This window comes from Pelobates fuscus, chromosome 8, assembly GCF_036172605.1.
Source record: "Pelobates fuscus isolate aPelFus1 chromosome 8, aPelFus1.pri, whole genome shotgun sequence".
NCBI classification, from domain to species: domain Eukaryota; kingdom Metazoa; phylum Chordata; class Amphibia; order Anura; family Pelobatidae; genus Pelobates; species Pelobates fuscus.
This window is the reverse complement of record NC_086324.1, coordinates 51336848-51360008: the sequence shown is the minus strand read 5'-3', so window position 1 is coordinate 51360008 and position 23161 is coordinate 51336848. Positions and strand designations below refer to the sequence as shown.

Here is a 23161-nt window from a genome sequence, read left to right as displayed (position 1 = left end):
TAGGTAAAGAAGAAGACCTCTTTTAAATGAGCTCTATTTGCTGCCTCACAAAGTTGGGCTTTTTCGATTGCATTGTTCATAACATTAGTTAATGTTTGAGGCTCTAGCGCTCGGATATCTGCCCAGATATTCTCCTTGAGCTGCTCAAGTGTTCGTGGTTTGTTTGCTCGTTCAGATATCTACACAGGAAGTAACCTGGAGCTCAAAGGTTGGGCGAATGCATCAGGCAATAATCTGAGATTATTATTATTATTATTATTATTATTATTATTATTTTATTTTTATTTTTTAATTATCCACTAACTGAATAGTTATCTCAGGAGGTCCATTGTGGCCCTGACTCTCTGGGTAATAGCCCCATCCTGTTGAAACTTCGTTTCAGTACATAAATACTTTTCGATCATATCCCCATATCTCACACTATTTTTACTCTTTGTTCCTTCATGAAATTGCTCACAATGAATTTCCCAAGACTCGTTATAATATGTACCTGAAAAAAAAAAAAGTTAACTACTAACAAGTTATTTAACTGTCCAATCTTACGCTGCATTTTGACCCACCTTGTATATGTACATATTTATTCATAATGCATAGTTTGCTGTTTGACTGTCAAAAAGTGCGCATTAATAAAAATCAATTGCTTTACCAGAGCAAATATATTGAGATTTTACAAGTTTAACATATTCTGTTGAAAAAATTAATCACCTCACTACCAAATGCTATTTGTAAACAAAATTAGGCTTAACATTTACCTGAAACATGACATGCATAGCAAGTATGTAAATGAATGGTAAACCATACAATGTCTTGGCTAAATTGCGCCTTTGTATAGAAGAACAAAGATGATTGATTGTCATATTCACAAGTTGTGACAAAATAAGAAACTCAACAAAATACATTTCTGATTGGAATTTACAAAGATTCTGCTAGTATTGTTTGAAATATTGATTCCTAAAATTCCAGCATAGTATACATGTATTACGCCTCCATTCAGTAAATGAATTTGCCTGCATGAAATATTTTAACAATCCGTTCATTTTGGAGTCAAGTAATAGTTTGTGGAAAACTGTCTAGACCACGTTTTTAGTTGGTGTATCGCCATAGACCTCTTTATTTTTGTATATTCCATGCTTTCAGAATTTCAAGAGTGAGGGCTCAGTGTTGTGCTTCAATCTGCCTTGATCTGAGACCATCAACAACCTGAATTATATGATGTATTTTAGACTTGCAAATACAGTCCTCATCTGGTTTAAATCCCTTTTGACAGGTGGATCATGGTGTCAGTCATATTATGCTTTGTCCATGTGCTTGTAGGTGTAGATGATAAGCCAACTCTTTATGATACTTATACAGGTTCCCCGTAATCAAAATGTGATACATCATATGTCACCTGTGATCAGAATCTTGTTCTTTGATCTCAGGACATGCTTCAGGAATGTTATACCTTCACAATTTACTTGCTTCTTTTTCCAACTAACACCTGCATTTCCAGACACATTATAATAAGAAGATATGATATTGTGGGTAGTTAAACGATTAATATTTGAGTGTCATAGCAGCAAATCTCTGATACTTGCATTAGGTTCTTGTAAATGATTAATCAAACACTCCAAGCACAAGAAGCATTACAGGACACTGTGTGGTGTTTATGGTTCCAGGAGTGGCTTGGTGCTCACCTAATGTAAGCAGTCAAAGTGTTTTAACCCCTTAAGGACCAAACTTCTGGAATAAAAGGGAATCATGACATGTCACACATGTCATGTGTCCTTAAGGGGTTAAAAAGGTTTAACTTGTTACCCAACCCAAGGTCCGTTGAGTGCTGCTCACAACCTTCCTGCAGGCAAGCATGACAGCCACAACCTTCTTTTTAGGAACCTCCATTAGCTCTCCCCAGCAGTTCTACAGTGCTAGCTCATTATCTGAGACTATGAGCTGATCACTCTCAGCCTATGAGCTAAAACATGCACCGCTGGGCTCAGACAGATTCTGTCTCTTACTGGGCAGTAGAGTATGCAGTGAGTGGCACTCTGTCCCCAGGTATGAGGAAAAACACATTTTAAAAGGTTTGACTATATAAAATTGGGCAAGTAAAGCACTTGAGTGTTCATTTAAACATGTTTTAAGATTAGCTTAAAGCATCAAAATAATCATTAAACCTGAATTGCAGCTATCTTATGTTCACTTATTGCTCCATAAGCTAACTTCAGTATGGACTTCATATATCAATATTTATTGCTCTTTCTTCAGCAGTCTTTTAAGAAGAAAAGGCCAACATGAAGTCTGTGTATATTCCTGCTTACAGAGGATTTTATTTAATAAAGGCCATTGTGTTCTGCAGTCCTTGCCATATAAGATCCGTTGAGTTTCTCTCTGTAATTACAGCTCTTTTGGAATCCCAAGAGGGGAAATAAGTTATACATGCATGAAATTCTTTTCTGTTACTAAATCACATTGCCTTGCGTTATAGAAGTTGATGATTAATTAAGCTTCAAGCTGTTGATAGGTGATCATTCTAATGAGTGTATGCAATACAGATGGAGTAGAGGACCATATGTGCTATAACTAGACTGGTTTATACCTCCCTGAAAGTCAGCATCTTGATCCCAACTCTAATATTAGGAGCAGTCATGATTTTAGATTTCACATTGAAATGAATTACACAAGATATACTGGTCATTATTTCCATTTATATCTATATAGACAAAACGTTGCACGCTCGCCAATGCCAACGTTCTAATGCTGCCTGTAAATAGCAGGGACCGCATGTCTTCATTGAAAGCAGTGGGATTATGGTTCATTGGCTGTGACGTATGGCTATGCCTTGCTTGACTTATTTCCATGCTTTAAGAACTCTTAGACAAAGCTTAGAACCCTTCACAATTCAGGAAGATCCTCAGCCCTTTCATAAAATTTTAAAATATCTTCCAATGATTTATGTGAAAATCAAATGGATCTAAGCAAAATATTCTCGAATTCCCAGTAGACAGTCAACTGGAAAAGCACAAAAAAAGTTTTTTGTTCTGCCGCAGGAGACTCCCAAAAAGTCAATTTACACATCTTTATTATTTATAAACCACTAATCAGGTGGCTACGTGAAGAGCCTCAATTGAGTTATCATTATTACTAATTTTGAAAGAAAAAAGTATTATTTACGTTGTTGAACATAACATGGTATGCTTAAACTTTTTAAAAGAAACTCCAAGCACCATAACTCACTGTATTAGTTATGGTACCCGGAGTGTATAATCTTCCCTATTCTAAGTAGCCAAAATATCTTAGAACAGTTTGACGTCTTATTTCGGGTCTGCCAGGTGTCGAGCCCATTTTCATTAGTACCAACCGAGAGCCAGAAACTCCTAAGAAGGAACTTCCATTAGTTCTCCTGAGCCAAGCTAAGCATCACCTGATCACTCTTAGATAATGAGTTAAAGGGAAGTTGTAGACACTGTCATTTCTTCATCTCATCGTAGTGGTTGTAGTGTCTGTAGTCCCCTGTTGCAGTACTTTCCATTCCAATTAGTGTCCTCAGCAGCCTATCCCCTCTATGTTGCTTGGGCTAATGAGGAACCAGCAGTCAGTTGACCACTTTCAGCCTATCACAGTGACAATGTCGGCATGAATTGGTGTGGCATGAAGGAAGTGTCTATTCTCTTCCTTATTCATACCTTCAGTAAGGGCACTGTGGGTGGCCTGGAAGAATCATTCAGTGTCAAACTGCTCAAAAATGGCAGACTTGATGGACTGAATGGTTGTAATCTGCCGTCACATTCCAGGTTTCTATGTTTTAAGAGTCTGAGAGTGTTGCCCAGGTAAGAAGTTATCATTCTTACCCCAGGTAAGAAGCCAAATCATTCTAAAACGATTTGATTACTTTCAGCGGAAGGCGTTAGTGCACTCTTGGCACCATAACCACTATAGCGAGCTGCAGAGGATTTGGTGCTTGGAGTGTTCCTTTAAACTCTATCAATATAATTTGATCCTAAAAGACTGTATGCCATTGTGTAGGAATATGCTCCTGATCATTGTTATCTCCGTGCTGCTATGCTATTGTCATATAAGTAAGTCTTTTTGTTTTGGGAAAGGAATTGTAAAGCCCCTGGGTCTGTTATGATGCCACAGACCCCAGCTGCTGTAGAATTCTATTTACATCATGCTTTGCCAGCTTTAATTTAGTTAAAATAAATGAATAATGTGTGAAACTAGCCTTGAATAACAATATTGTTTCCTCCTTTTCAGTGGCAGATGAAAGCAACGTTAGCTCGTTGAGTGGAAGCAAGTCAGGTAAGGAATATTTCAAGCAGTTGTCTAAGCTGCTCTTAGATGAAATTCTGCACACTGAGCAACTGTATCAAGTTTACTAAGGACCTGGTGATGGAAGGTCCCAGCTCATTAATGCACGTGGCTTCCACCATGATAAAAAGCACAAACTATTGGCAAGGCCATCAGACTGACAGCGATCACTTAGAGCAAGACAAATATGTATCCCTCAATGTTTATTTCTTTATTTAGAAGTGCAACGTTTAAGAGCAAAAAGTTTGCTGACCTTCATGTATGCTGATTGAGACTGTTTCATTTCCTTCACACTTGTAGGCACCTGGGCGGAGGGAGCGCTGTTAAGCTAACGTTAGTGTGATTCCTCACAAAATTATTATTATTATTTCTTATGTGCAAAGCAAATCTAGCACTGACAAAGACATGCTTTAATATACATGGTTAAGTTAATGTTTTTTCTTAAGTTATTTTTCTGTTTTTTTATTTTTATTACGGTATAGAGCACACTTTGCCCTCCCTGCTGGGATATATCAGTGCATTTAAAAGCAAGTGGCTGAATACTTTATATTGCCTGGTTTTTATAATTTTAATAGATGAGTTGAAAGTGACTAGGAAAAAGCTTTTTTTTTTTTCTTCAAGAACTTAAAACATGTGCATTGACTATTATTCATTAGCTGCACCTAAGTCCTCTCAATCTATATCCTCAGCAGATTTTGAGAATGAAGGTTCATTGATCTCTTTGATTCCCTATAAATGCATTTTAACCATATGCTGTCATTTGTCTGTATTTATTAAAGTGCATGCAAAGTTGACCCAGTGGTACCTGTACATTATGCTAGCCAAATGGTTGCTAAATGTATAGATAAGGTCATATAGAAAATGTCTAAGATTTAAAGGAAGACTCCAGGCACCATAACCTCTACAGAGCGCTGTAGTAGTTATGGTGCCAGGAGTGTCCTTGCGTCCCCCCAATGTAGGAAGTCAAACCATTTTCAAAGGTTCTTACCTGGAGTCTGCTGGGCACTTCCCCCTGCCTCTGTTACCTTTGCAAGAGAGCCAGCAACTCCTGTGCAGAGCTAGCTAATTAGCTGAGAGCGTCGGCCCTTCTGACTACCTGGCTGAGATAGCGGAATTGGTGAGCGGCCCCTGACAAACCCTAGGTAAGAAGATAGTGTTCTAAAACGGTTTGACTCTTGACACTATAACCACTGCAGGGTGCTGTCATGGTAATGGAATTTGGATACTTGTTTAAGATTATACCTCTGTGCTGCAGTAAAGAATGTTAAAGTACAACTCTCTGAGATTGGTGTACTAATATTGTAGTATGTAACATAAATTATTTAGCTGATCCTGTTACTTTCAAGTAACCAAATCATTTAACCTATATATTTCCTACTAATATTTTTTGAATAACAGTGAACAGCACACTGGCTGAATTGCAATTGTTAGTGGAAGGTACACAGAAAGTCCCACCATCTCATTGTGACTACCACTTATAACTTCTCATACACACTGCACATCCAGTGGGGATTACTTACAGCAGGGTTTCTAAATTAGTGTTCCCCAGGGTTCTGCGAGAACACAAATGGGGTTCCTCCAAAATTTTGGGAAACAAAATGGCCGCTAAAATAATTGAGGCGGGCGGCGAGTGAGGTAAACAGGGTAAAGTGCTCCCTCACCGCTCGCCTCAATTAAAGTCTCGCGCACAGCAGTGATGCCGGAGACATAATATGACGTATCTCCCGCATCACTAAGAAGCGCGCGAGGGAGCTTAGCAGGAAGACCACTGCTCCCTCGCTGTGCACTTCCCTCCTGCCGGGTCACTCAAATCTTGCGCCCCTGGGCCAGTGCGCCCTAGGCCCTGCTGACCCTCTACCAGGCCCTGCTGACAAGTATGTAAAATCTAGCATATAACAGGATAGATAAACACTCTATCTATTGCAGAACCGCTATCAGCATGTCCCTGTCTTAGCATTTAACCATTTCAACAAGTTAATGAAGGCTGCCTTCGGCCTGTAGTATCATATGCAGCACTAATATTCCACTGTTCCATTTTACTCAACACTCACAATATAGTAGTATGGTATCATGTTCACTCCAAAGCTCTTGTACAGCCAATGCTCACACTTTAAATTAAATCATGTCAAATAATCCTATAAATTGTTTATATAACAATTCATCAGTATGATAGTATGTACTTCCAATATTCCTTCTACAGGAACAGTGCATAACAGTGCCCCAGTATGGCATACCTCCCAACTCCAAACTCCCAATAAGTACAACACTGCTGGTCAGTGATATAATCATCCCACACAAACAGGGTGGTACTTCCCAGGTTACTGACATGTCTGCCTGGCGTGAATCCACACTGCCTGCCAATCATGTAAGGCCAGCCCATTGAGGGCAGGACATGCCTGGAGCACTGTTTCAGTGCTTTCTGAATGATAATTTTGCCCCGAACATAGCACAAGCAGGTCTACTGATTCGCTTGCGCTATTAATATAAATATTATTTTATTATTTATATAGCACCATCAAATTCCGTAGCGCTGTGCTTGTTAGGATCAGTTCCCTGGTGTTTCCAAAAACAGGACACCAGGTCGGGGCAGTGTCCTAATTTGGGTCTGTTCTGCTGTAACTGGGAGGCCTGATATGGTTTCATATACCCTCCAATATTCCTGTACAGTCATTACATAACAAGCATTCGACAAGGTGTTATAGACCTTCCGAAATTCAAGCACAGCGAATGCTTGTTAAATTGCAGAATGTTATACATACTCTGCTTAATGGTCCCGGAAGAAACGGAATCTTGTGTTTGAGACAAACATATTAACTACAATTCACTGCTTCATCTCTCAATGTAATTATCGTAGGTTAATTAAAATATAGTTATGTTGCTCCATACACTAAGCACATATCGCAATTTTTGTCAGCTTTATTTTCTTCTAGTGCAAGAATAACCACGGATAAGAACTTGCAGATATATTTATTATTATGGTCTGTCGACTTTAAATTCATTTCAGGCTCAGGAAAACTGTTACTAGTAGATTAAAAATGAGCGTGCTGCTAAAAACCCTCTCCTCCATGCTAATAATAACATAATAAATTATATAATAAAATAATATCATTTTAATAATACTGTGCTGCATGCTAAATAAATTTGGTATTATTTTTCTTCTGCACTTCAAAAATTGCATTAAGTTCTTTAATATGCTCTTTGGTAGTAACTTGCTATACTGCACACTAATTTTTATTCCTGCTTCTTCAAGGGATAATTCATTTTACTTTGTGTGCTCAGTATCCATCGTTATCCGGAGGAGTAGGCGCAGAGATAATTAACTCATTCAGCCCTGGAAACAGACTCCTTACCAATTCTGACAGTCAAATATAGAATTATTGAGATACTGAATAATATATCCCTGGCAAAAAGCAAGCAATAATGGTGAATTTTATGGTCCCATTGACAGTGTGCTTTTGGTAAATGAAGGTATCCTTGTGGTCCAACGCATTTCTCAAGGTGGATTACTTGAGCAATGGCTGAGGTTGAGAGTGTACTAGGTTCTCCGCTGAGCCAGAGAGTAGGTCCTGAGGGCACAGAGGTTGTATTAGCCATATGTATATTATTCATGCTTCTAGAACACTAGTTAAATAATTGGGTTGTCACTCTTGTACTGATAATTGAAGCAGTGACATGTCCTTAGTCCATCTTTCATGGTTAGAATTGTCACTAAACTGAAAACATATTCTGAAAAATGCCTTTTAAATTCCTAGAATAAGGAACTAGAAAGGGCTCAAATTAATATTTCCAGTGGTAATAGAACAAAGTATAAACCCAGAGGTGTTAGCCCAATAGCTGTGTAAAGCATACTGCAGTGATTATGGTGCCTATAGTGCCCTAGTTACCCCGTTCCCTTTTTGTAAGTAGTCAAATCATTTTAGAATAGTTTGATTTCTTACTTGAGGTCCGCCATGCATTGCTCCCTGTCTCCACTACTTCTGACAGACCAGAAGCTCTCGTGTGCGATAAATCCAGCAGTGCATAGTTTATCTTATTGGCTGAATGCGAGCCACTGACACTCTTAGAAACCAAGTTTCACGATCAGTCACCTTTAAAATGAAGAGACACATTTAATTCTACAATTTAAGAATTTGACCTATGCACATATGGTACACATTTATGTTGCTATTCTACATAGTGAGGTTGGAGGGCCAACATGTTTTTCTCTTGTGTATATTAATACCAAATGTAGAAAATGGATCATGTTAACAGATTATGAAGTCTAACATTATACCAAAGAAGGATCAGCATTTCTGCTTTTCTGTTTACAGTTTTCAGCAAGTTCTTTAGCTTTCATTTTCTCCATGGTGAATGTAGGTCTTTTCAGCCAGACTTTGATATCTAGTCTATGTGTTGATGTCTGCTGACAACTGGATATTACTTTAAGCAGTGACAAAGCTGCTTTTTATGGGTCTAAACTTAATGCGTGCCACAGGGATATTATTGTAGGTAATAACAGCTGGTCCCCATTGAGATTCCCAGAGCGCAGACATGCAATGGTAAGAATGCTAGCAAAGGTAAGACGTGCCTGTTACTGTAATTAGAGACCTGTCTTTGAACTTGACTGTAGTGTCTCCTTGTTCTTAGCAGTCAAATGCACTTGGTGGCTAGTGTAGCTTTTTTCTGAACTTGTTCATATCTTGTTTACTATAAATTGATTTTATATGACGTAACACACAAAGAAAAGTGTCCGTCCGTCTATCTATTGATCTATCAATCTATTGATCTATCGGACTATCAATCTATCGGACTATCAATCTATCGATGGATCTATCTATCTGACTATCGATTGATCTATCTATCTATCTATCGATCTATCTGACTATCTATCGATCGATCGGTCTATCTATCTATCTATCGTGACCCTTTACACTAACACTAAATATCTATCGCTTACCCCCAAAGTATCTCAACACTCACACCAACAGGCTTACAGCCTGGAAATATAAAAAATATATACAAAACAGAAATTTTATCATGGAGAAATAATATAATCTTGAGGTTCTGGAGAGATTTATGAACCACTTGACACTCCTTAATTGAATTACATTATCATAATACAGATTTCACTATTATGTATCATATATAGGTGTATGCCTGTGTGCATGTATAAAATATTTTTTTATTTAATATACTATCTAAGTGGGAGCCAATTTCTACCTATTGTGTTAGTAAATATTTTTTTAAAGCTGAGATTATTAATCAAGAGGTAAAGTTTAAAGGATCACTATAGGGTCAGGAACACAAACCTGTATTCCTGACCCTATAGTGTTAACACCACCATCTAGCCCCCCTGGGCCCCTCATGCCTCCATAAATATAGTAAACATCTTACTGTATTCAAGCCTGAAGCTGTAAATCTGCATGCTGTTAGACTCAGAAAAACAAGCAGTCTGCTGACATGTGGTAGCCTGATCCAATCACAGTGCTTCCCCATAGGATTGGCTGAGACTGACAAAGAGGCAGATCAGGGGCAGAGCCAGCATGATTCAAACACAGCCCTGGCCAATCAGCATCTCCTCATAGAGATTAAATTAATCTCTATGAGGAAAGTTCAGTGTCTGCATGCAGAGGTAGGAGATACTGAATCACAGGATGGTGTGCATAGTGCTGCCCTGTGCTCTGCTAACAGCAGATCTGAGTGGATGGAGACATATTATGCCTCCATCAACTTCGAAGTCCCTCTGGTTCACTCTGAGTGACTGCAACTGGAGGTGTTCCTAGCTTTCAATGTGAACACTGTATTTTCTGAGAAAATACAGTGTTTACATGAGAGAGGCTGCAGGGGAGCTATAGTTCTCACCTGAACAACCTCATTAAGCTCAAGTTGTTCAGGTGACTATAGTGTCCCTTTAATAATTGTGAATGGGCAACTTTTAAAATAGCCAAAGAAAAAAATTTAAATCCACAACATATTTTTCTTACATAAATGTAATTGTCAGCTTATTTATTTTAGCAGGAATAAAAAAAAAAAAAAAAAAAAAATGGTTTAAAAGGGAGATTCCAAAGAGCTTAATGCATTATGGACCCAATGTTCTTACTCATAAGCCACAAATTTGAGTGACCATGCTGACGGCAGCATTCGTTAAAGGATTCATGATTTGTGTTTTTAATTTTTTTAAATTTTATTCTTTAGGTATAATGTTGACGACATTGTACATATTCTGTTTATGGGCAGCTCTTTTTGTGTAATGACATTCAGTAACTAAATTCAATTCTCTTCTGTGTATTTCCAAACTCGCCAAAAAACCTGGTGTTAATTATACGTGTGATGCTTTCCTTTTACCAGTCAAAACAAAAGTGAACAGTTATGAGACAAAGTTAAACTTTCAGTGTTTTCAGGAGACCTTTTACAGCCATACAATCTCTTTAAAAAGTCATCTTTTGTTTTGGACATTTTCTCAGTAACGGTAACTAAATCTAAGCCAACGTTTGCAGCCACAAAGTCTCATTCACATCACATGTCTATTGAAAGGGGATCACGATCTTTCTTTGTCAAGCTCAGACACTGGTATTATTTCCAAATGTTATAGAAAAGCACTTTAAATACCTTGTATATTTTGTAATGGTTTCCTTCTAATATCCTACTTTCCATTGCCTATGGCTTTTCATATGTGTTCCCTCCATAATATAATTTCTGTTTGTCTACATTTTTGTGTCATTGTATTGACAGCAGTGTGAATAATTCATAAGGCAAACAAGTAGGAGGAATGCGTTCTGATGTGACCTGTTGATTTTATGATAGTTCTTCCAACTTTTATTTTTATTATTTATTTTACTTAGCTTGCTAATATGGGTAGAAAGGGTTGTAAAATACAGGATTTGATTTATCAATTCAACATTAGCATGTTTTTTTTTTTTTTATTTTATTTTTTTTTACCAAAGGCAAAGTGAATTGCAAACTTAAAGCCAGAATAGTGGAACTGAAAGCATAGCTGACGGAGATAATCTTTACAGTTTGTTAATTCAAACCTTACATTGAAAATGTTCTTTGGATTCCCATTAAATTATCACTTTAATGAGTAACCCTGTTAGAGTTCATGTCATAAAGGTAGCATGTGTAAAAAAAAAACAAAAAACAATGTGTTGTATAATTAAGCAAATCCATACAAATTATGTCCTAATATGTTCTTCTGTTTCCATGTGTGTAATGGTGGTATTCGCTTAGAAATCTGTGGTGGAAAGGACAGGGGCGTACCGAGGGGTTGGCAAGACTGCGCCCCCAGGCAGTGTGCGACTCCATCAAGGAACCACACGCACCGTACACAGGGAGCGCCGGGTAGAGTGCAGTGCCAGACAACCCCGGGACCGCTATGGGATGTGGCCTTTAAGCATTTGGCAGTGGCGGGATGCAGATGCGGCTGTAAGAGAGAGAGTACTTTCTCGGCCAATGTAATGCTGCCTTTGTTTCTGCCGGAAATCTCATACCCGGCATCATTTTCCTTCTGCAAGGTGCATGCAGGAGGCTGTTTGAAGTCCTCTGGCAAGTCCTGTGAGTGCAATCTCGGTGTTGGAAGACAGCCACCAAAAGGCTGGATTTAACCCTGCAATGTAAATATAGCAGTTTCTCTAAAACGGTTATGTTTACAGCTGCCGACTTAAAATCTGGGGGACCTGGCACCCAGACCACTTCATTGAGCTAAAGTGGTCTGGGTGACTATAGTGGTCCTTTAAAGCATGGTGTGCTGTTTTTGCTATTTTCTGAACATTCTCATCTCTCTAGTTAAGTTGAGTTATGTTTTCTAAGAATGTCACTTCTTACTTAATTACAGTCCGACCAAACTTTATTGCTTTAACTTTCATATAGCTTTTTTTTTACTAGAGGTCAATGTTCAGAATGTAACAGAGAAATTAAATATATCTCTGTAGAGATATTTCTTGACACATTCAGCCTTGATATTAAAAATAAGGGAAAAAAAATAAGTTTGTAGGTTTTCTTTCGTTCTTTCTTTCTTTCTTTGCCGCATTTAAAATAGATGTACAAAAACAAGTAACACAAAGATCTACAGTTACAATTATCTGCAAGTTGGCTGAATTTACATAATTTTAAGAAAATACGATTCGAATAAAAAAGAAAAATTGCTAAACTGACCTTTTACATTTACCAGAGTCTGTCTCATTTCCCATCAATTAGATGAATGTTTTCCTCCACCAGTTTAGCTTCTGTCGCGGCCATTCATCACTAATGATTTTAATGCACAATAGAAAGTTTATTTAACCAACACTTTGATTCTTTCATCTGTCCCGTCTTTGATAGGTAGGCTACCACTATTCTTTTCATTACACCCGTCAGTTTAGTCACCAGTCATTTCATTGAGTTTTCGAGTTGTTCACTTACATTTTCCCCGATAGAGTTTTAAACTCCCTTGGCACTTCTTTTGTATGGCGGTAGTTTGTATAATACTTGTCTCATACTTTGTGATTATTTTTCTTTCTGCCATAGCATTCCGAAAATGTTTAAGCCTGACAAAAGTAACCCCCAGTCCATTTAGCCTGCCATTCAAAGCCACACTAGTTCTTTTGTGGACGATGATACATTCTTTAGGAAGTCTAGTGCAAGCTTGCTACAAAGTCATATGCTTCAGTTCTCCATTAAGCAAAATAATATCTTAATGACATATGTTTCAACTGGGTACTCAGACCTTCTTTAAATACAACTACTGACCTTAATTTGCCACTTCTGCGGTAGTCTTTTGTTCTGTGTCATAACTGACATGTTTTCATAACCTTTTGGAACACTGCTCAGTTCTAAATCTGCCTTTGGATAGAAGAGCGCTGTAAGACATATAACACCATAGAGCAGGCCAAGAATGGGCCAATTAAACACAAACAATACATGTAAGGCCACATGATCACTCTGGTGTCTTCAGTGACATATGCACTTTTTAAAAATGTGGGGGGCAGGTAGGGAGAAATACTTACCTGAAGCTGACCCTCCCTTCTCCAAGATCCCATCTTTTTTGCAGCCAGACTTTATAGGCTCCTGGCGACTATCCCTTACATGTGCAATAAGGTGCCTAAGACTGAGGTAAGACTTCATGACTTGTAGTGCACACACATTCTACTATTATTAATAATTATAGAATGTGTGTGTATATATGTAGCAAGACAAGACAACAAGACATAGCCTTACATATTATTGGTATATTTCATTTCCTAATTCAAAATATTGGTCCTTTCAGAGGACAGCATTTAATTATACAGTAAGCATACCCACATGCAGACACAGACAAACTCACTGACACAAGCTCATTGATGCACAGGCTCACAGACAGACAATCTCATTGATATACATACGCTCACAATGTTATATGCACACAAATAGGCTCACTGACACACCCAGACAAGCTTATTGGTACACAGACAAATTTAGTACTGACAAACTCTGACACACACATGCTCACTACAGACAAGCTCACTGTCACACACATGCTCATTACAGACAAGCTCACTGTCACACACATTCTCACCACAGATAAGCTCATTGAGACACACACATGCTTCCAACAGACAAGCCCACTGAAACCAGGGCTGGACTGGCCCACCGGGATACCGGTAAATTTACAGGTAGGCCGCTGCACCTGGGGCCGGACAGACAGACCAAATCATGAGGCTAATCTCATTTACATGATTTTCCCCTTCGGACTGTGCCAGCCTGTGTCAGTCCAAGGGGAGTAATGAGGAAGGAGCTGGGGACTGGTGTGGCTGCAATTAGACCGCTGGCAGCCAGAGGGAGATCTGTCAGTCTCCCTGCACTACTTACCTTAATTGTGTCTGCATGTCCCGGCTTTGCACGCAAGCCCCACCTCCTGAATGGAAGCTCCACCTCCCACACACAAGGTTGGCCCGCACGCACGTTGCTGACCTCGCTGGAAAGAAGGGCCACAACATGGCAACTTAACTACCAGTGCCAGGTAAGCTTCAGCCATGGCTGTGTGTGTGTGTGTGTGTGCCTGCTAGTGAGTGAGCTTGTGTGTGTGTTCCTGATAGTGAGTGAGCTTGTGTGTGCTTGCTACAGTATTCTGGAGAGTCTGGGGGGACATCCCCAGGAGCTAGGGGGTACAGTCTGAAATACACATGCTCACTACAGACAAGGTCACTGACTCACGCACATACAAGCTCACTCACTAGCATTCACACACACAAAAGATCACTCAGGAGCAGGCACACACAAGCTCACTCAGGAGCAGGCACACGCACACACAACTCACTCACTAGCAGCCACAAACACACAGGTTCACTCACTAGCAGTCACATGCACACACACCTCACTCACTGGCAGCCACACACATACACAACTCACTCACTAACCGACACACACACACGTTCACTCCCTATCAGGCGCGCACACACACACACACATTCACTCCCTATCAGGCACACACACACACACACAACAACAACAAACACACACACAATAGTTCACTATCAGGCACACACACCAGTTCACTCCCTATCAGGCACACATACACTCACTCACTCACTAGCAAGTTATAACAACTGGGGATGGCCCCCCAGACTATCCAGTTTACTGTACTCCTAACTAGACTCTCCAATATACTGTGCCCCTAACTCTTGGTGATGTCCCTATAGACTCTCCAATATACTGTACCACCTAACAACTGGGGATGGCCCCTAGACTACCAAGTACCCGTAACTCCTGGGGATGGTCCTCTAGACTTTACTATACACTGTGCCCCATAACTCCTGGGGATGTCCACCTATAATCACCAATATGCTGTACCCCATAACTCCTGGGGATGTTCCCCTAGACTCTCCTATATACTGAGCCCCCTAGCTCCTGGGGATGCCCCCCCCCCCCCCCAGACTCTCCAGTATAATGTAGCAAGCACACACAAACTCACTCACTAACAGGCACACACACACACACACACAAACACACACACAGCCATGGCTGGAGCTTACCTGGCACCGGTAGGTACGTTCTCATTTTGTGGCCCTTCTTCCCAGCGAGGTCAGCAATGTTTAAGGGGGTGTAGCTTGCGTGCGGGAAGCAGCGCTTCCATTCAGGAGGTGGGGCATGCAGCCACAATTAAGGTAAATAGTAGTCAGTCTCCCTCCGGCCGCCTAGAGTCTAATTGCAGCCACACCAGTCCCCAGCTCCTTCCACCTTCCTCGTTACTCCCCTCGGACTGAGACAGGCTGGCACAGTCCAAGGGGAAAATCATTTAAATGAAATTAGCCTCATGATTTGGGCCGTCTGCTTTAGGATATTTCCTGGTATCCCAGTGGGCCAGTCCGGCCCTGGGTTTAGGAAACCAGATCAGCAACCCTTTGACATTTATAGGCCTGTGAAGAGGACTTGAGTGATAAATGGGGTCAAAGACTGGGGTGAATAAAACTCAGAGTATCAATGTTCATAAAGGCACACAGGATAAACCTGGTATCTGTATATACAAAAAATGTAAGTCTAAGCCCTTTAGGTGGTCAAGTGGAATTCATAAACAAGGCTCAAGTAAACTCAAAATTTGACCTCCTGACATAAAAAAGGCATTTTTTCCCTAAACTTTTTTCAGCTTTATGAAATGGCTGGTGGTAATGCCAGGAGTTGGAGGGCACCATAATTTTCCAGTTTTTCTTCCTCTGCTAGAGAAGGTGCAGATTTACCGTACTGTGTATTCTATACAATTTAACTTGAGCATAGTCGTGGCAAGGGAATCACTGAACCGGAAAAATATGCCTAACTTTATTGCAAATCAAACATACGTCACTAATAAAACACAGAAGAACTCAATTTATCTACTTAATAAAGAAAGGTTTTCTTTGCAAAAATTGGACAACCATAACTGACATTCAAACCACCTGTTCTAGAGACGCTGCCATTGGAATCTGACATGTCTAGACGTTCAATTCACATAGATGGAAAAGAAAGCTATAAAGCTATAGGACTGGTGCCTGGCGTACTGACATCATACATAGTGCAAGTCACAACCTATTAAATCACACGCAGTCATCTTTTCCTTCCCTTAACTACTTTCCCTTTATGTTTTGGAACTTAATACTATAATAACATAACTGTTGATTGATTTGTAGTGGATAAAAATGAAATGCTTGTTATAATTGGTAAAGTTGATTGTAAAAATAAATACATTAAACTAAGTAATTTTAAAGCACTAAGAACATTAAACTATACAGTGCTGATTATAGTTTGGAAAAAAAAAACATTTTAGACTTGTGTGCTAATCTTTTATATTTACACTTAACAAACATACAAAAAAAATAGTGATCATTTATTAGAGTGCTTTTTGCATAGATTATTGCTATGAATATCTCAACCATACTTTAGGTTTGACTTTTGATAAACGTATATTCATATTTACTGATTGGTTCCCACTACCTATATGAGGTCATCTTATTAAAGCCTCGCTTATAGCATGTCTTCTTTATTAAAATGCAATAGTAGTAGTTTTTTTTTTTTAGTTTTTTAAGAAAAGTTAGATTTTCTAAATTTTATTTTCAGGGTCACTGGGTCAGTGCTGCTTATTACAGTATCATGTTGCTCGTAAAGCTATCGTTTCAATTTAATGTCAAAATGATAAACCGAGTCTAGTTGGGAACCAAGTCTAGTTTAATAAACCGTTTCATAAAATGGACACGGGAGGTTTTACTTTATTAAAAACTCTCATTGTACCTGAATGCTGCTTATGACCATTGGCAACACTAAGGCATTAATGGCAATGAAGAATGTATGCACTTTTGCAGTATTTATTTTAATTTTTTTTTAAATTAATAATAATATTAATATTCCTTTTATTGCGCTACAATGGTTTGTGCTCATGTCTGGAGGTGGTTTCCTGAGCAAACTGTTACCATTCTTCGTATAATCACAGGATACTATCATAGCAGATGGCATTGCTGGTACTGGATCCTACTCAATATTATTGTTGCCAAACCACATATGGTTTCTAAATCTATAATCTTTCCAGGACTTCGGTATACAGATACATGTTGGTACTGGAAAGAGAAACCGGTGTGCACAATATGTGCATTCTAGAGCCTTAGTGAAACAATAATCCTTTGCAGGATTATTGAGCTGAGAGCACATTGTCCACTGTCCGTGTGGGAACATTTTCTGTAGGAAGACTTGGGATAGTTCACTGAAGCAATGTGAAGGTACTCTGACCAAGTAAAAGGACACTTCAGCCTAAAAATTACAAATAAAATTCAGCTTAATTTACTAGAACCTGATGGGCTTTTTTTGTTAGTATGTTTTGTAACAAATTTACACAAATATTGCTATTTACTAACTGGTGTTACTCTGCTGCGATGCCAACTATGCCAACATAGTTCTGTCTTGAGTGTTCCAATATAAACAACCAAAGCCATAACATCACTTGTATTGTACGAAATAGTGTTGCGGTTTCACGGTAACAAAAAACAAAAAAACAAAACACACTTAATGGTGAAAATTCTACCATGGGCTAAGGTCTTACTAGGTGAGCATTCACTCTTTAAGTGTCACAGGAGTAACCAGCAAAATGTGTTGCATTACTCCTGTAGCACTGAAAGTAAAATGGAATAAATTTATACGTCCTGAGGATGGTATAAGAGAGACTTGATCACCTCTCTTACTGAGAGTCAATTGGGACTTCACATAAAAATAAATTAAAACATGACATCACAACAAAAGAAAAAAAAAAAGAGGCCCAACAAGAGGTCTCTTCTCTTTCTCCAACCCATGGGCTGCAGGATGTCCAGTCTCTGTCTGTGTCCTAAAGGGGTTAATATCATAAAGGGATTAACCCCTTATATACAGTGTGCCTCTTTGATTGCTCACCTGGAGCACTGTGGTTGGCTGGCTTGGAAAATACATATATACGCATCAACGAGCAAACCTCCTCAACCAATCACAATGGTCCTACTAAGTTCTCAGTCCACTTGGAGCTATATGTATGGTAAATAACAGTGATTAAGTGTTGCTGTTTGCAGCTATGATTTAGAACCTTCTGCCTGCTATTTCCCTATAATTAAGTGTTCTTGCATAGCAAGACCACTTAATGTTATCTCACATATATATTATTATTCCTATTATAGCCAAATTTACCACCCTAACTCCTCCCACAGTTTTTACACTACATAGACAAAAATATACCAAAACGTGCGGATTGTTCCCGATTGGTGTGCTATTACTTTGTGGAACGTTTCACCGAATGGTTCACGGAAGATCGTCGTTCTCGAGGCAAAATTGGTCCCATAGGAATGAATGGCAAAATGTTCAAAGCTAGAGTGGGAGCTGGCAAAAGCTGAAAAATCAGGACATGATTTCTAAACTGCCACCACTCCCTCATTTTCAAGCCCACCTACACAAATCTTATATCAAAATGTTCAGCTATCCCTGCTGCCACTAGAATTGTCAATGGTTAAGTCATAGTCCTGATAGTTTTCACAATATGACCATTTGTTTGCAACTCACGCCGTCCATTGACATTCATTAAAACTACACTCTAGCCAGCTCAAGTTTGAAGGGCAATTTCTAAACTGTGACTGTGCCTTCATTGTTAATATTTCACAGACATACTATGCATCAAAATGTAGGTCTGAGTCTTGTGATTCTCACAATATAAAGCTCTTCGCTGTAGGATGTATAGTTTTTAAAATACGACCGTTTGTAGATGGCAACTGCCGAAATATTCTGACCTGTGCCAGGCGGGAGCAGCAAGTGATGTCATAGACAGGGCCTTTTGTACACCTGCTAATGTTTTTATAAATGTATGTTTTTTTTGTTTTTTGTTTTAAAAATTCTTTATTTTTGTTGTGCAAGCATTACATCATACTTGAGTAGCCACGGCAGCCATATCAAGCTTCATAACAGTAACAGTTGAAAACAATATCATGGCATCAGAGGTACTGCACATTTTTTATAAAAGGAGAGCATGTAAGAAAAAGAAAAACTCAGCGTGACAACATCTTATTTATCTTAGGTTAATGCCGTAAGCCTGTGGTAGTGGGCCTAGTGAGCGTCCCTTGTGTGTCTTAAAGTGCGGTTTTGCTTGGTCTGCTTTCGTTAGTTGGGACTGGTGAATCTGTGCTGTTAAAGTGTGGGAAACAGCCTAGGTATGCCAACTGGTGTGGTCCGGCGTTGTCGTCAGTGGAGGCGAGTGTAAGGCCCAGAGTTGTGTAGGCTTGCAAGATAAAAGAAAAATAATAAAAAGAAGAGGAACATAACGAAATCTGGTGTATAAACAAGCACGTCAGTTAAAGTAGGGGATTTCGGTGGACTATCTTTATGGCTTGGGAGCCAGCTCCGTGTAGTGAGGCTGAGATATGTTGGGAGTTGTTCGGAGCTGGGGGGGAGGGGGGGTAAAGTGGTATATTGGAGCCAATTGCCCGGGTTATTCCCGGTGTCTATAGTGGGTGCCTATTGACCCTTAAAATATGTAGTCAGAACATATGGAACATATGAAACATGGGAGATAGGTGTGGGAGGTAAATAATAACATATAAAACATAGGTATATAGCCGGCAGCCGGTAGTTCAGGTCTTTTTCCCGGAGGCACCCTCACTGGTCGGAACAAACGGGATGACATTGGCCGGGTCCCAAGCCGTTGTTTTCGGCGGGGTTGCAAGTCCAAGTTTAGCCACCACAGTGTCCATCTCTGCTATGTCTTTGACACGCTGTTCAGTGCCCTGGTGCTGTATTATAAGCACATGAACTGGTCCCCATCGGTATGTCACCCCGCTGGCTTGTAGTAGCGTTGTCAGCGGTCTGAGGGTTTGTCCATGCCCTCAAAGCTGAGTGGAGTCTTCCCCTTTATGGCACCCATTATTGCTGCTTTATCCTGCCCGTTTTGGAGTTTGATTAAGAGATCACCTGTTGTGGCGCCTGTGAGCTGTGGAGGTTTGGGCAGGCGGAACATGCCATCCAACTGTATCCCCTTCGCTTGTCTGTGGGGCAGTAAAGTGGAGAATAGCCTGCGGAGGAGATGGGGCATTTCAGCTGGGGACACGGCGTCGGAAATACCTCTGATTTTGATGTGTTTCCACCTGCGTTTATCTTCTATGTCGGCTATTTGGTGGGACATTGCAGTGTGGGCCATGGTGAGGTCTCTCACCTGTGTCTGTAGGTCAAGCACCTCTGCTGTATGCGTTTGCATGAGTTCTTCTACCGTGGTGAGGCGGGCTGTGAACTCTCTTACATCTCCCCTTACTTGGGATATCTCTGCTGACAGCGACTGGCGTAAGTCCGAGAGGAGAGCGGTGAGTATTGCTGTAGTGATCGGGTGATCCACCAGCGGCTGTGCTGTCTGTGCTGTCTGCGCTGGCTGTGCTGGCTGTGCAGGCTGTGCTGGCTGTGCTGGCCTCCGAAATCCCAGGGTCTCTGAGTAATGCAGCATGGTATCTTCTGAACTATCAGAGTAGGCATCGAAGTCGGTGAAGTCGGCCGCCATCTTGGGTCCCGCCGCGCCATGCGGCCTCCGCAAGAGATTGCCTATATCGGCAGATTGCCTGGGCCGATCTGGTCGCAGTGTTTTCGTTTTCTTCCCCATTAGTGCCAGGGTGTCGTCTGGCCTTCTGTCAGTGCCAGTGGCAGCGTTTTCGGGTTGAATTTGGGGCTTTCGGGTTCCTGCTTGTCGGAGCACTGTGAGTGTGCAACCGTTCAGGTTAAGCGTTGGCTCCGCCCCCCTATAAATGTATGTTTTAATGTAACTGTGAAGCACATTGGGCAACAATGTTGCAATTAAATGTGCTATATAATTAAATAATAACAGTTACCCTGCCCACTCCAGTTGTAGACTACTGGTGGAGGCAAGAACACTTCACACAATTTCACCAGAAATTGTAGCTTTTCTAGTTGTTCTTTCTTAGCACCTACACTAGGGAAATCGATCTGTCCGACTTTAGTTATGTTTGGAAACCAGTCTGTCCTACCGAATAGTAACTATCAGTGGCGCAGCTATTTATACTGCCTTGTAAGTTGAGGTGTTTGCGGTTTTATTTTTTATTTAATATAATATACATTTTACAAATTAAGCGTACCTTTTGCTCTCTCTACGAATCCATCATCCATCAATTTTCTTATTTTGTTTTTATTTTTTATTTTGTTTTATCATTCCCTTTTTTCTAGAAAACTATGTAGTAGTATTGTCATAAAATACTGTTGCTTTTATTTCTGGTGTTGTTATTTATTAGCCATCGCCTTTCCTACCCTTTTTTCTCTTTATCGCATTTCATTTTGATTTACCTCTTGGTGCTCCTTTTAATATGTATTGACTGTCTGCCGAGACGGTGCTGACTGTGCTCTTTTAAAATGATGCAGTGCCCGAGAGAAGCTGACGACTTTCTTCTTTATGTGCTCTGACATATTAATTAGCAAAATGGAGATATAAAAAAAAAAAAAAGCTTTTTTTTTTTTTTTTTTAAACATTTTTTTATCTCTCTAATTTTAATTTCCCTCCCAACACCTGTCTAGAGTTGTCATTAGAGAATTGACATGCAGACATAATTTGGCCCAATGAACGTAAACAAGTTTCCTACAGAATCTATTCCGGAGTCATGACCTTTCTATCACTCTTTTAATAGCACGGCAACAAAGAAAGCATTTCAAGGCTAGGTGACCTGTATGCATTCTGTAACTGTATTGCTGACATATCAGAAGGTTATTCTAAGTGATTTATTTACCAAGCAGTGGCTTGACAACCACATTTCACAATGTACACTATGATAGCCTAGTTAGAAAAGGTAGCTGAGTAAGACTTATTTTTTATTTATTTTTTCCAAACTTATATTTACGCATATTTGGCGTAAATTTTGCAATATGACTCTTTGATTCTCTGTAGAGGTGCTAAGGTTTAAAAAGAATTTCAAGAAGTATTACTTTACAGAGAGGGTAGTGGACGCATGGAATAGCCTTCCAGCTGACGTGGTAGAGGTTAACACAGTGAGAGAGTTTAAGCATCTGTGGGATATGCATAAGGCTATCCTAGACTTACGATAATGCCAGGGACTAATAAAAAGTATTTAGAAAATTAGCCAGACTAGATGGGCCAAATGGTTCTTATCTGCTGTCACATTCTAGGTTTCTATGTTACAATCCACTGTCAAATCAAATGAACACCCTCAAAATAAATACATATAATAAACTGGTTGCATTAAACTTATGTGGGCATGTGCACTTGTCTAAATGTATTGCTACCATTATCTCACAGAGGCAGATTACCCGAAATAATTGTCCTTTGTAGAATATTGGGATGTTTACCTAGGGGCATATCAGCCATTTAAGAAACCTGTTGCAACCTTCCTGCAACATTGCTAATGCTGTTTGTCACTTTTGCCACAAATGCGTGGTTGACATCATTGGAATCCCTACTGGGACTGAATATACACAATAAATTTTTTGAGAATTAATAAAGAAACGCACCGATTTTTGTATATACTCTATGGGAATAATGCGTCTGAATCTAGACTAGAGTATTAAAATAGGTTCAGATCATATAGAGAGGTTCAGGTGTTCTGGAAAGTTATATTTATTAACCTCTTGTTAGTATGCCATTCAGAATCTAACTGTGTATGTTTCAAAAGCTCTAACTGCATGATTTTTTTTTTTTTTGTATCAGTTAGAGACACTGATACTATTTTATATGCTATTAAATACCATATTAATCTTCAGTTATAAATGCGCTATTCAGATGTGGGAAAATGCAGACAACTAGCACTTCATGCTTCATTCTGCCCCATGCCTTGTCTATAGTTTGGACAGCTCAGCATGCCTTAATTTCATTTTGTAGGCATCACGTCTAACTTGGCAGGGCCATAGTACAAAGAAAATGTTCTTCAGATTTGTATGCACCAGCTTAGTTGCATCTCTCTTTCTC

The 23161-nt window shown here is 39.6% G+C and overlaps 1 protein-coding gene across 4 annotated transcripts in view; it reads left to right on the top strand.

Moving 5' to 3' along the window:
* PARD3B (par-3 family cell polarity regulator beta) overlaps nucleotides 1-23161 on the top strand; it is a 1021205-nt gene that overhangs the window by 444320 nt on the left and 553724 nt on the right. For all 4 annotated transcript variants that reach the window (XM_063429810.1, XM_063429811.1, XM_063429813.1 and 1 more), the window contains one exon: nucleotides 4237-4281. In XM_063429810.1, the coding sequence (XP_063285880.1) occupies nucleotides 4237-4281 (45 nt within the window). The remainder of the gene's footprint in view (nucleotides 1-4236; nucleotides 4282-23161) is intronic.